Source organism: Pseudonaja textilis, chromosome 2 (assembly GCF_049901715.1).
Source record: "Pseudonaja textilis isolate UNSWEBS1 chromosome 2, rPseTex1.2, whole genome shotgun sequence".
In the NCBI taxonomy this organism is placed as follows: domain Eukaryota; kingdom Metazoa; phylum Chordata; class Lepidosauria; order Squamata; family Elapidae; genus Pseudonaja; species Pseudonaja textilis.
The window spans coordinates 119,017,282-119,032,790 of NC_141991.1; the positions used below are offsets into that span (position 1 = coordinate 119,017,282).

At 37.2% G+C, this 15,509-nt stretch overlaps 1 protein-coding gene across 8 annotated transcripts in view; it reads right to left on the reverse strand.

The window, feature by feature from the left end:
* Positions 1-13,776, reverse strand: part of CEP112 (centrosomal protein 112) — a 266,133-nt gene extending 252,357 nt beyond the window's left edge. For 4 of the 8 annotated variants that reach the window (XM_087925056.1, XM_087925057.1, XM_026711184.2 and 1 more), the window contains exons 1-4: positions 13,405-13,776; positions 10,736-10,880; positions 6,227-6,417; positions 4,988-5,157 (exon numbers count right to left, since the gene is read on the reverse strand). In XM_087925056.1, coding sequence (XP_087781182.1) covers positions 4,988-5,157; positions 6,227-6,417; positions 10,736-10,835 — 461 coding nt within the window. In that variant the 5' untranslated portion in view covers positions 10,836-10,880; positions 13,405-13,776. Of the gene's footprint in view, positions 1-4,987; positions 5,158-6,226; positions 6,418-10,735; positions 10,881-12,391; positions 12,457-13,404 lie in introns of those variants that run through there. The other 4 variants (XM_087925054.1, XM_087925053.1, XM_087925055.1 and 1 more) reach the window with 2 other exon arrangements.
* Between the last annotated feature and the right edge of the window lie 1,733 nt (positions 13,777-15,509).

Here is a 15,509-nt window from a genome sequence, read left to right on the forward strand (position 1 = left end):
ATTAGTATAGATTTTTTACTGTTTATAAATCACTAATTTTTTCAGCAAATCATTCCAGCTAAAAAGAGAATGGATATCAAAATGCACCCTCAAAAAACTCTCACAAAGCACAAAGAAATCTTTTAGTCTGTTTTACAGTAGTACACTACCACCACCTGCTGTTTATTTCAGCATCTTACACTAAGAAACAAATAATAATAGCTAGCCAGTATGAAACTTTTTTTACTGATTCAACAGCAGCAAACTCTTAAAGTTCATTCAAGAAAAATTTAAATGTTTATGCCATTTTGTTTTATTTAAAAAAACAAGAACAAATATATACTAATTAAGTGTTGTACGTTATGATTCTTGATTCTTAGCAAATGTACCTTTTCTTTATGTATACTGAGAGTATTTACACCAAGACAAATTCCTTGTGTCTCCAATCACACTTGGCCAATAAAGTATTCTATTCTATTCTATTCTATTCTATTCTATTCTATTCTATTCTATTCTATTCAAAATGCCCATGCAAAAAGAGAAATGTGAAAGATACAGCAGGTATGTTTATCTTTTCAAAAGCCAGGAGCTTAAATCATCCCAAAAAATAATGAAAAATGAGCATCCTCATATTGTATGTTTTTTTTCAAATAGACACATTCTCTGAGCAACAAAAGTGTCTGAAGGTTCGACTTTAATGCAGTGTATGCATTTACACTGTAGTTATAATCCTCTAAAACACAAAGTTCCAGTATCCGTTACTTTTGTGCCATATTATTTTTGTAACTACAGAGAATATATTTCACAACTAGTTATTTTAATTTGTATGGGATTGTGATTTTGGTTGTTGAATGAAGCAATCATATAGGCAGTCACATGACATCTTACTTAACGAACACTTTACTAAATGATTACTCAATGGGGTTGGCTGTCCCACTCACGCAAGCCGAGAAGGCATGCTGCAAGCCCCAATGGCTGGGGTATTCTGGCAGGTGGGGTCCAGGAGAAGATTGCTGCCATTGCTCCTGCTCTTTGGAACATCTTGACACACACACTCATCCCGAGTGAGGTTAGCCCCCACCCTCCTGATCTTTTGCAAGAGTTAAAAGACATGGTTTTGCCAGTTGGCTTGGGGCTCTCATGGGAGAGGCCTCACATCATCTCCCCCTGCTCATCCGATTCCCTCCCTCCCTCCCCATCTTTTAGTTAGGGTTGAGTATTTATATTTTTATAGAATTTTGTTCATATTGTGCATAGGTTTTGTATAATTTTACCCTTTTAATATTTTAAGCCACCCAGAGTTATCATGGTAGGATGGGTGGCCAATACATTTATTTATTTGTTTATTTGTTCATTTATTGCTAGTCATGTGATCATTAATAGAAGATTACCAGTATATGTTTATAATTGTAATCTGGAAACTCGACTTTCATTCTTCTCCTTTAGCTTAACTTGTAACATGACCTCAGTTGTTCATTATCTGTTCTACAATCAGCCCTTGGACACATCTTTACCATTATAATTGAGCTCTTCCACCTCTTTGCACAATAATATAGTTAATACGGTGTTTGTGTGCTCCATCTGGTGATATTTAGATATGTAGGCATTGCTTAGTTGTTTGAAGGTAGCAACGAAGAAACCATTTGATGGTTAAAACTGATTAAATTGTTCTCTTTCATTTGTTTCCTTGGCCATACAATCTGACTATATTTCCCTTCTTAATATTTTCAGTGTTGGCATTCTGATCTTCAGCTACAAGCAGCGCATCTTGCTTAACTGTTCTATCAACCTCAGATGTAATTTAACTGCCAGACTCAACTTCCTTTTCTCCTGCATCCATATCACACCATCACCTTGAATTACAATCATATTAAAGGGGCTGCATGAAATCTAATATATATAATTTTGTCAGTGGCTGTATTATACACAACTTAAGAAAGCAATGCTGTTCCTTATGTTTCATGTTCTGAACAGTAAAAAAATGATTTTCTGACTGAAAGAGTCCAATCCATTTCAACTCACTGATGTCTATTTAAGTCGAATCATTTCCTCTTTCACTAGGTAAGGTTTCCCATGTTCAAGCTTTGGATGTTCCATCTTCCCACTGTACTTCTGTTTCATAGCCTCTGATGTTCTTTTCTTACATGGTAACATCAGCAACCAAATATCCAAAGGCATTAATCTAGCCATTTCATAAAAAACATTAATATTCCAAAAGATGATCAGTTTTCCTTAGTAACAGGGTAAGAGTCATCCAATATGAGAGGATCATCTGTCATGGGTATTCTTTTTGAGCCACCAATAACCAGACTGACCCAGATTACAACAGACACAACACAGTGGAAATTTGGACAATTGATTTTTATATCTCCCCTCAATGAGAGCAGGGAGTACTTTAAAATAGGAAACCTTACAAATACAAGGGAATTATGTCTAGAACTATTGTACAGATACATCTTAATAATAAAACTATTTTATATTTTAATTATTTTCTATAAGGTCTTTATCTACACTTGACTTTAAAGTCCAATTTCACTATATTCTCATATCTTTCTGTTTTGTATCTCAGATATATTTATTTCTGACCCATTTTCGGTGTCCTTAATCTCATTATCTCCATGGTCACTCTCCATAGAGCTTTCATTACAGAATTCAATCTTTCTGATCTTTTTTTAACTTCTATTGTCCATTTCTGCAAAATCTTCACTTTTTTTTATCTCTTCTCCTTATTTGTTTCTAGCTGGACTTCTTGATTCTTTTTCTCTTACTCCGCATCTTTACACTGTCTAGGGGAAACAGCTTGAAAAACTTGTACCTCGTGCCAGACTGAGGAAAAGAAACAAACAGTTCTCACACCCCAGTTTTCTCAGTTTCTGCTTCCTTTCCTGTTACTTCTTCTCATTAGGATATCTAGCGTTTGTACTTTGGTTCCTGAGGTTTGGCTCTGTTTAATCCACCTCTTCATCCTGAGGTCCATGGTTGCAGACATCCATGCAATCATCCTGTCTTCCCTCCTTCTAGTTACCTGTCCAACATTTCTGTTGTTAGGTGGGACATTCTGAAGATGGGGAAGGAACACAGGCACATACAACCTGTTCAGGCAGTCTGTCCTTTCACTGCCATCATCCTGTACTATACAGTATAATCAAGCACTTAATCTTGTCTGGGAACTGGGGGCAGCTGGCATCAGCAGGTAGACAAAAAGTTAAAAGGGCAGAGATTGGGGAGGGAGATAGGCAGGTGGCGGGAGTTCAAGAAGTGGCAGTCCCTTCCCTTACAGAAATTCAGGGATGGGAGAGACCAATCTACAAATGGCTTGGATGAGAGAGGATCCTTCTTTAACGACTAGTAGGATTCAGTTAATGACAACAGGGACTGCCAAATGTGATGTTGCTAAATGATGCAGTCACATGACATCACACTTTTATAACCATATCACTTACCAATGTTAATTCTGGTTCTAATTAACATTTTTAGCCAAGTACTACCTTTAATGCAGATTTAAATCTGAAGGAAGAAGCATATGCTGATGATACTTCTAATAGACAAAAATGCAAAGGATCTGGAAGTTTTATTAATAAAAGTCAAGGAGCATAATGAAGAAAATGGGACTAAGATTAAATATTAAGAAGACCAAGGTATTGGCAAGTACAGCAACCACCTTTAGAATTTATAATGAATACATCAATATGGTAGGTAACTTCTGCCTTTTAGAATCAAACATCAACAATAAAGGAGCAAACTTTTAATTTTTGAATTTCGGTGTTGGAGAATACTTGTCCCTAATGTCTAATGCTAGCATCCAGTCTTTTTTTAAGTAACATCAACATTTTAATGTCATTCTGATTTAGCAATGTTATTTTATGGTTTCATTGTTTCGAATAACGTTCTCTGAGATGGGTGGCCTCATAAGTACAATTTACAAATAAAATAAGACTCCTGAGACTACCATAAACAGGCAAGAAAAAAAATCAAAAGATTGCTGAACAATTCAATCCAGAATCCTCATTAGAGGCACAAATGACCAACCTCAAATTATCCAACACATTATGGAAAGACCTAGTTCTCTAGAAAAGGGTATAATAGAAAGAAGGATAGAAGCAAAGAAAAGAGGACAACCAACAGCAAGGTGGATAGACTCCATTACAAGAGCAATGGAAACATTCATTACTGGAAGATCTGAGCCAGGTTAGAATCAGATTGTCAGGAAGAAAAATCTATGTGGTTGCTAAGAGTCAATACCAAGTTGATGACACATATCTATGAGTATCTATGTCACATAATTCTAACCTCAATTGTCATGAACTATGACACTGATATTCAGCAATTCCATCACTGAATTCTGAAGGTTACAAAAACTACTGAAAGAGTTGAAGGCTGCAGGTGGTCCACTCTTGGCTTATTTTTTTGTTTGTTTGTATCCCACCTTTATTGTTTCTACAAATAACTCCACAGCAACCTTGTGAGGTAAGTTGGGCTGAGAGTATGACTGGCCCAGGGTCACCCAGCTGGTTTTCATAGCTAAGATGGGACTAGAATTCATGGTCCCCTGGTTTCCAGCCTAGTGCCTCAATCACTACAACAAACTGACACTCATATTGTTTGTATTGAACTTTTAAACACATAAACATGACAGTTAACTGATGTAAAAATGCAATTTACTGAGGCAAAAATGAAGCATGGTACTAGAAAAAGAAATGCAACCACCAATTGGTAAGGACAAGCCATGAATACAAATGAAGCCAAGCCATAAGTACAAATGACACCACCTTAATAAGCTGATATTCTATTAAGTAACAAAGGCAAATCTACCACATCAGAAGAAACTAAGTCTCTTAGAGATAAATTACAACCATGATCTATTTTAAAAATTACTCATTTTGAAAATATGAAAAAGAACATCAGTCTAGCATTAATTATGCACCAAGACAAATTCCTTGTGTATCCAATCACACTTGGCCAATAAGGAATTCTATTCTAAAAAAAATGATATATTTTTAATTCTTACCTCTGTTTAAATGGTGTGCTAATCAAAGCAGATTCTTCTTTAAAAGAAAGTTTCCAGGATTCATCTGGTTTATGGTCACTCTGGCCCAATTCTTCCATGACCCAGTCACGTAAATCTTCTGGGATGTTACTCCAAGCTCTTTTTGAACTTGGTTCATCAAAATATATTGACTAGATTTTCAAAAGAGAATATTGAAAAATATGTTTCATAATGTAAGTTTCCAGAAATAATCCTTACTGTGTTTAAATAAATCCCACAATAACTCTAAATACTAGGTAATCATTGGACCTATTCAACAAACCATCATTTAGTATATGACCTGAGCTCTTGACACAGTAGCTCATCTCAAGTTCCAATTAATATACCTTTTGTTGCAAATTTAAATCAGAACTGTATTCAAATGTGCACAAGTTATATATTTTACAAACTTCCCTATTAATATATCTAAATCTCTTACAACTATCATGACAGTACTGTACTGACTGAGGCATATTCAAAAAATATGCAGCTATGTCCGCTTTCATATTGCAGTAGTAAAATCTTTGGCTCATATCTTCTCATAGTATGTTTTCTACAAAAGTGCCCAAGACATTATTAATGCCCCATAATTCAAACTTTCTTTGATGAGTCGTATGAATGCTATGTTCAACATCACTCATCAAACCAAGATATAAGGAAAACTGCAGATGTATTAAAATTACTGAAATAGCCTCCAGAATATTACAGCAATTAATAGCCATGTAACCTCCTTATACTCCAGATTGGTTTTACTGTTGTTTGCAACAAGGTCATAGTCTGCATCCTTGCTTCCTATCCTTGCCCTCAATTTTCCTCATGCATCTTATCACATTTAATGGTGCTAAATCATATCTCAGTTCTTAATGTTAATACTAGTCTATTCTAAATTAGTGGTAACATCATCCTGTGATGTATTATTCAACTAGATATTAAGCATCAAGAGTAAACCCAGACATTGATTTAGGTCATTATTATGGGAACTCTGACACGGGCAAATGAATCTAGTACTTTTGCATTTTTATAGCGCCTCAAAGCAGTTTTAGTTTATTTCTTTTAGCCTAATTCTCAAGGTGGGGGATTGTTCATTCTCCAGAGTTTTTGAATAACTGGGCAGCTATATAAATTGTATTAATAAAAGAAGCCCTAATCAGTTCTCTCTTCCCATTGATAGAAATATGAAACATACTGATTTTAAATTATAGCAAAGAATTAGATGTTTACCATGTATGATGGAAGTGTTTTCAAAATGCCTGATTCAGGTTTTTGTGTAAATGGTCCCTCTAGCACTCCTCTCTTTAGCATATGAAGAAGCAGTTTTGCATATAAGTTTCTATTCTTCCTACCAACAATTCCTGTGCCAGCACCTGAAGGCTCACAAAGTTTTTTAATCCAAACAGCGCATCTGTAACGTTCTGAAGAAGGCAAAAGATACATTTAGGAAACAGAAATTAGTAACAATATTTCTCCATCCTGAAGTCAAACATGCAACTTCTTTATTTCAAGACAAAGATTATGAAACAAGTGTATCAAGTGTATTACAGTACTTAAAATGTTGTGCATAATATTATCCTTAAGTATCTAACAAACAAGAAACATTAAGATGCCAACAGCCTGATATATTTACTTCTAAGTTAGGACTCTTTTTAAAAATTAAACAGTTACATGCTACATTAATAAATAGTTACATGCTATATTATTTTTTAAAGTAATTGGCAAATTAATTAAATTGGCTTTTTATGTTAACATATTTATTCATGGGAAAAGAAAATTATTTGGGGGGGGGGGGGGCTTGTTTAGACAGCCAAAGTGTGACTCCTTTGAAAATTAGGCAAGTTCTTATACCAACTTCAGTAAGCAAGGACTGACTCTTCCAACATTTAAAGGCACTAGGCACTGGGAAGCAAATACATTTTTAACTTCCGAATTCATATGAGAAATTCACATTATAGATTAATCCTAATACAAAGATGGAAGATGTTTTGCTACATTTAACTACTGCATCCTTTTTCTCTGAAGATTCTGGGAATTTAAGAGTTTTTCCAAACAAAAAGTTGTTCTCCTCGTGTACCATTCTTTCAAGTTGAACTGAATAATAACTCATTTACCTCAGTTTTACCAATGATTGCTTTCTATCCAACTGCTCTCATCACTGTATTAAAGTCTCTAATTTTTATTCTTATCTTTAACTCATAAGGTAAATTAAAAATATAGTAAATTTAACTTAGGCATGTTAATGTTCTTCAAACCATCTACCACTTTTTTATTTATATACCATATTTAAGAACTGCCTATCTCCACAGACAGCAACTTTGGGCAGGGTACAAATAAATATAATAACACAAAAACTATATATAAATATTGTAATAAAAACAGTTAACATAGGAATAGTTAAAGTTCAAGATTTAAAAAGTGGAGGAGGGGCTTCAGAGTACTAGCCAGCCCAATGACTGCATGCTCTTTTGTGGGCCTCAAGCAAGTTGACAGAGCCAGCTAAGCATTTACAAACTATCAGGAGGGTCGCGGCCTGCCTCACCTCTGGGAGAAGAAGGTTCCAAAGGGCAGAGGGGCAATGGCAGAGAAAGCTCTTTTCCTGGGCCCTGCCAGTGGCTATTCTTTAACCAAAGGGGTCCATAAATACCTTCCCTGTCTGACTGAATGGGATGGGCCAATATAATGGAGTGAAGACAGTTCCACAGGGAATCTGGCCCCGTGCTATGTACAGCTTTAAAAAACATAAACACATCTTGAATTGACCCAGCGCCAAACCAACTCCCAAAGCAGCTTGTGCAGCAGAGGTGTTACATGTGCTATTCCTGGGGAACCTACAACTGCTCACACAGCCTCGCTCTGTACTAGGTCAAGCTTCTGGGTACTTTTCAAGAGTAGTCCAATCTAGCGCACATTGCATTAGTCCAGACAGAAGATGACCAGAGCATGAGTGACTGAACAAAGAGCCTCCCTACCCAAGGATGGGTGTAACTGGCACGCAACATGAAGTTGAGCACTCCTAGCCACAACTGTTACTTGCTCTTCGAGCAAGTGCCATGAGTCCAGGTGGGCCCATAGATTATGCACCTCTCTGAAGTAGAGCAAAACCATCTAAGACCAAGTTGATAAAGAAAGCCCCCATCACCCACCCACAACCATTCCACTTTACCAAGGTTGAGCTGAAGTATGTTGCTCCCTATCCAGACCCCCATAGCCCCAGGCACCACAAAAGAACATCCACATCACTCACTTCATCCAGGGTAGAGGTATATAAATGATGATACCTCATCCAATGGTGACAGATGATCTCATCCAACTGTTACATGTTAAAAAGGAGAAGAGAGAGCACCGAGTTCTGCAAAGCTACAAAGTAGGGGGCTGTGAATTGCACCTCTCATTACCTATCAACACTAATTGGAACTGGTCTTAGAGAAAGGAACTGGACCAGCAAAAACCATCCCCAATCCCCTAAGTTGACCCAAAAGAATACCATGGACGACTGTCATAAAATCCACAGAGAGATCAAGAGAACAAGGATGGATTACCTCCATCCCACTCCTGCCAGTTCTAACAGCGCAACCAATGCCATTTCTGTACTGTATCTGGGCCTGAGCACTGACTGAAAAGAGGTCCAGATAAGCCACCACCTTTTTGACCACCTTCCTTGCTCTATCACTTTATAATTGGGCTGTATTTGAGATATGTATAAAACTACCTTATTTTAAACAAAGTATTTTTAAAAGGCTCTTTTATATATAAACTCTGTTCAAAGGTTTCTTTTTAAATAACAGTAAAGCAACTTGTTTTTCAGAAAGGGCATTGTAATCAAATTTGGAATTAATTTTGTAATCAAATTTGGAATTAATTTCTTGAAGTCATCATCTCTCAACTTACATATCTTCAAAAGGCAACAGAAAAATTCATAAACAGTAAACTCCTTATGGGAAGCAAAAGGTTTCCAACTAACCTTAACCTGTGACATTTTCATGTTAAGACTGAGCGCTTCTATCTCTCAGTCCATCTAAAAATTGCAGGGCTTTTATTTCTAACTCTGCAGCTCCTTTTCTTTCATCTCCAATTTTCTTAGCCTGCTTTGTTCCTTTAAATCTGTAAACTTGAAGTAACATTATTTTTTGTGCTTTCCTCCTAAACATCCCTTTTTATCAATAACGGACTCATGTGTTCCATGTTGGAGTGCCACTTTGTTCATTGCCTAGAATCTGGCAATTATTTTGATTGGTATCATTTTATACTAATTTATTTTTTCTGTTTAATAATCTTTTATGAACTTCCTCTGATATTTCTATTTTTTGTTTTTGCCCATTGCAAAATATGTATTTCCTCAGACTTCCTTAAATGTCTGATTCTTGCTTCTTCAGACTCTCTAGTCAGCAACCTTTTTTAAAAAAAACAAAACTTGTATTACTTTACATTACCACCACATGCGGCAAAATTAGTTTACTTATTTAGAAGTGGCATAATTTCTTCAATATTTATTTTGGGACTAAACAAATATATTTTGAAATCTCACTTGGCACTACTCCAAACTAAAAAGTTACTGAAATTTAAATTGGAAGTTATCTTTCTCCTAATTTCTTTTCCTCATAAAGTACTAACTTGGGAGCAGAGTTCTTACTGTATATTCTGTCTCCCATTTACTCAGGACCAGCTGATTATGAACAATGGCATATTTTCTTAACAAAAACATTAAATGAAAATATAAGAAGATATGAAGAATTGCTTTTCTTTACCAAAATTCTTCCTCTACCAATACATTTATTTCATTTTAAATATCACAGGAAATCTCCTAGTATTATTTGAATAGCTTTACAGTACTGTAGGACTAGACCAGTTCAGTTACATAAGATTCTTGCTTACTGATGAGCTAAAGCAAAGGTTATCATGGCAATTAACTTGGTTCCTCTCTCTTTCCAGGACACGCTATTAGTATTTTCCCTTTCCCTTTTTCCTACAATGGCAGAAAAATCTCTGTCTGCTTTGAAGAGTTTCCAGAGATACTTGTGTGGGCATCCCAAGATTAAAAGAAATATGTAGTCCTCAACAGTTCATTTAAAGACCGTTCAAAGTTACAACAGCACTGAGAAAAGTGACAAGACTGTTTTTCACTTCTGACCATTGTTGCATTTCCATGGTCACATGATCAAAATTCAGATACTTGGCAACTGACTCATATATGACAGGTCATGTGATCAACTTTTGTGACCTACTTACAAGCAAAGACAATAGGGAAGCCAGATTCACTTAACAACCATGTTACTAACTGCAGTGATTCACTTAACAACTGTGGCTAGAAAGGACATAAAATGGGACAAAATTCACTTAAATGTTTCACTTAACAACAGAAAGTTTAGGCTCAACTGTAATCATACATTGAGGACTACCTATACACACACACACACACACACACTCTTTCACTTTCACTAAACTTTGGAACTCTCTCCATACTTGAAGCCTACATCACATCACCACAGAAAATATTTTCTAAACTATCTACTAAGCACTGAATTCCTATTTATGTATCTCAAAAACATTTTATTCTATTTCTGTATTTTGCACTGAAAATATGAAGGAAAAATGTGTATCTGCCAGCATGTAAGTTTCTTGCCAGTCACATTTTCCAGTAATTTTAAGAATTAAGTAATATTATTACTTACTTTACTCAGTCACGTTTCTATATAATGGAAAATAAAATATGACATGCATTAATTGTCTAATCTTTACCTGATTTATGAGGTAGTTTTAAAACATAAGACTTCATATCCACAACATAATGGTCAAATTCTGAATCCAATTTCTCCCACGCTTCTTCTTCACTGCTCATTGTGCTCAGTCAATAAGCTATGTACAGATGTGTTCTTCAAGATCACTGAAAAAAATCATTCAGAAAATCAGGATCAGATTACATCACTATATTCATAACTTAAAAGGGACATCAAACATTACACAAAATATTTCCCCTGAGGTAATAGATAATATTTCTTGCTCTCCTCTCTCTATATGAGGGATGTCAAACTCACGTTGTCACAGTGGTGTCATGTGACATATTGGGACTTTTTTCACCTTCGCTAAACTGGGCGTGGGCATGGCCAGTGCGTGACACATCTGGCCCGCAAGCCAGGAGTTTGACAGCCCTGCTCTATACCTTTCAGAATAGAAATTTTAATTATACCAAAAATGAAAATTATACCCAAAATGAAAGCTTTTATATTTTGCAGTTTTTATCTTAGTAGTTACTACATTTTTCCAAATACGATGTTATTAATAAGTTCAAATATATACAGTCAAGCATCAAATAGCATCCAATCCAAAGGCACCAATAGTCCAAAGATCACTGCCTTGGATGGTTATAGAAAATTTTAGAGTTCCCATTGGAACTGGAGATAAAGCAAAAGGGAAGTTGAAGGGACATCCAAAATATTGAGGCTCTGAATGGCCATTTCAAGTACGCTCAGGGGGCAATAACTACCTTTTTTTATGTACATAAATTACAGTACATGTATCAAAGAGTTGCTTTTTGATAAGCATTTTTGTTGAGAGATGATCAAAAATTTCACAAGTCTGTTATTTAAATTTGCTTTGCAAATAGAAGTCCATGCTACTGATTGCTTTTTTTCACCTAGCCTACATAAAAATTGCCAAAGCATTTGTTTACTTGTTATTGTATGTTTTATTATTATTAAGTATTTTCTTGGGCTTTACTTTGGTAGACTGAGATGGCAACTAACAGTAAGCATACAACTTACAACTTCTAAGATATAAAAAAGGGGAATGGAGTTCGTTACAAGCTCCATTGGTTTCTATGACCCAAATAGTTTAAAACTTTGAACTGTTCCCCTGAACTTGCAGCAGCTGAGATATTTTGCATTTGGTTAATCACAAGTATATGAAATCTTTGAGTAAGGAAAATTTAATATTTTAACATGCATGCAGACTCAACTTCAGTATTACAAGCACACAGTGAGGTTATCCCGATAAGGAATATTGTTATATTTATGGTACCTGTTGTCATTACAAGTAGTCCTCAGTTAATCACAACTGAACCCAAAGTTTACACTTCTGAGCAAGATAGTTGTTAAGTGAACGTTGTCCCAATTTACGACCTTCCTTGCCACAAGAATCATTACAATTGTTAAATTAGTAACAAGTATATTAAGTGAATCTAACTTTCCCATTGATTTTGCTTGTCAGAAGATCACAAAAGGTGATCATATGATCCCATAACATGCAACCAATTATAAATACATGCCAATTGCCAAGTGTCTGAATTTTGATCACATGATCAAAGGGATTCTGCAATGGTTGTAAATGTGGAAAACAGTGGTTTTTTTCACTTTCTTTGAACAGTCACTAAATGAATGGCTGTAAATTGAGAACTACCTGTTTTAAAGGCAGGACATAAATTTACACTGTTTACACTTAAGATATTTTTGTGATGGTCTTCAAGTTCCGCACAGAATAGAACCTGAAGGTGATTATAGTAGTATCTAGGTGTAATAAAACACATGGAATTTTTTTTTCTTTTTGGACCATTTCAGGGAATTTGCTTCAGCAATCCAATCAAAATACCAAGTCTGTTGTTTCCTACAGCTATATTACTATTTTAATTATCAAATCATCACAAATAGTCATTCCCAACCTGTAGTGAATCGAGCGTAGAAAATGCGGTCATAACCCCACAAATTACTAAATTAATCCTAATTCCTAAAGATTATTATCAAATTATAGATCTATAGAATTATGAATTCTTTCTCATTATAAATATGTATACAACTAAATTGAAACCAACTTGCAGAGCAAACCACTGCCAGTTGTTTAGTATTTTCCAGAGGGGAGAAGCCACTGTTTCCAAGCAAAAAAACAAGTGTTTCTTTTCGTTCTATGAAAATGTATGTAGGATTAACTCTTTTAATTATAAATTACTATACACTACTTAAAGGTTTGAACCTCTAATTGGATTGGTACAACAGTCTCACCCATGACTGAGTAAATCAGGGTATGTGCATATATGTATGTGTGTTTATGTCCACAACCCATTTATCTGTATTTACTCCCTTTGTTCTTGTTTATGTTTATACTTATACTTGTTATCTTGTACATGTTTGACAAACAAATAAATAAAATAAACCCACTGAACCACATCCAATAACGGTCCACACTAGGCTAAAGTTGTGTTGGGATAATTTGTGGTTCAGCAAGTCAAATCACCCAGAGCCACTAAGTTCAGTGTATTTGAATCCCACGGGATAGCAACACCGAACCTCTGTCACATGCACACAATCTCCTCACAAGCATACTTCCCCCACCCGCCCCATTTCAAGAAGAAGAAATGTGCCCAACGGGAAGCCTGCAAACTTTGGCTCTTCGACCCCGTTTACTATAGCCCCGTTTACCTCACGCAGTCCACGACGCCGGAGGCTTTGGGCACCGCTTCCCACTGAGGGAAGGGATTATTTACCACAACCCCTTCACCAAGGGTGGGAAAGGAATGCAAGAGGTCTAATGGAGTGGGACGGAAGAAGGGAACCGAACTGTCTCGGAGACTCCCAAGCCCTCGCCACCGACGCGGCTACGCCTCCTCCACCTCCTCCTCCTACTGCAAAGGGGATACATGAGACTGGGAAAAGCCAAGGCTGCGCTTCAGGCCTGCGGAAGAAACTCAGGACGGGCACAACCGCTGCCAGGAACCCATCCAAACACAGCCAACGGCTCGCGCCCAACTCTCTCTCTCTCTCTCTCTCTCTCACGCTCAGCGAGGGAGTGGCGAGCACAGCCCCAAGTGATTTCCGCTTCCGGTGAGAAGCTTGGCGGGCGGTTGCCGCGCAACACGGAGTTTGTGAGCGTTCTTGGAACGTTAGCATTCGGTCCGGGCGGGGTGGACTTGGAGGTCAGAAAGGCTGATGGGATTGTTTGTACTGAGAGGGGCGGGGGCGGGGGGGGGGGAAGGAAGGAAAGCGAAGGAAAGCTGCGGCCTTCTGGAAATAAAAGACAAAAGCTCGGGTTTGGGCAGGAACGGGTAAGTTCACCCACCCACCCCTTAGTGAAGGTGAGTCTCTGGGGCTTTGCAGGTTAAGTACTGGTTGTCCTCGACTTACGTCCCAAATTTCTGCTGCTAAGGGAGAAATTTGTTTCGTGAGTTTTGCCCCATTTTACCAACCTTTCTTGCCAGGCTGGTTATGGGAATCACTGCGGTTGTTAAATTAGTAACGCCATTGTTAAGTGAATCTGTCTTCCCCAGTGACTTTGCTTGTCAGAAGGTCGCAAGAGGGGATCAAGGGACCCCGGGATGATGCAACGGTCATAAATATGAGCCAGTTGCTTAATATTCAATCACGTGATTGTGGGGATGCTGCGACGGTCATAAGTGTGAAAAATGATCATAAGTCACTTTTTTCAGTGCCGTTGTAACTTCGAACAGTCACTAAATGACCTGTTGTAAGTTGAGGGCTACCTGTCTAACTTTTTCAAAAGTTCATGTTTGTAAGAGAGGCAAAAAGGCAGTTATGATTTGGCTCTTGTCATATCCACAAATAATGGACTGGCAGTTCTGATTACTGTGACTAGGAGGTCCTGTCAAGCTGCCAGAGCGTCGTCTTGCCCTGTTTTGTATGAAGTTTGTATGATTTCTGAGGAAGAATACTTGTAATTGTCAATGTGGCCATGATTAGATCTATATCCTTCTCTGGTTGGTTAAAGCCTCCCAGAAGGTAATGTATAGTTGAATCCAAGTGGCCATAAATTCATCCTTGAGAAAGGATGTATATCCTCTCTTCAAGAAGCCATCACTAAACTAAATGGTTCTGAACAATTTTTTCCAATATTGTTGAGGAGGAAACAGCATTAAATTCACTTGTTGATGACCTGGTTCTCCTTAGACTCTCAGTGGCTTTTTATACCATCAATTACCTCTTATATCTCTGCTATGTCAGCTGCACAGGTTGCCAGTGAGCTTCTGGTTGCAATCCAAGATGTTGGTCATCGCGTGCAAAAGCCTTCAAGACATAGGTCCTGACTATCCTCTTTCTCAGCGTTTCTCCCTGACCCATACAATCCAACACAGCAGATATGCTTGACCACTGTTCTAATGACTGGAAATGTTTGATGGGATCTAGGGAACAGGACTTACCTGTCACAGCACTTGTCCCTTTGAGCAGAATTCCTCCAGAGGTTTGGGCCATATCTGAAAGGCTGGTGTGTCGTCCCCCCCATGTGGTGTGGAGAATGTGTTTTAGTTAGTATATAATTGTTTTTTTCCACTATGTTTGCTATCATGCTTATTGTCCCCAAAGTGCTTTTTCAGGAGGCAACTGGACTTTCTTGTTTTTTCTTTTGAAGACATTTCACTTTTCATCCAAGAAACTTCTTCAGCTTTGACAGGATGAGCACCCTTTGAATGGTGTGGGAGTAGGAATGGATTTCCAGAGGAAAAATTGCAGACTGCAGGAACCAGGAGCACCACTCAGGTGACCCTGAGGACACAGATAAACCTTCAAGTGCT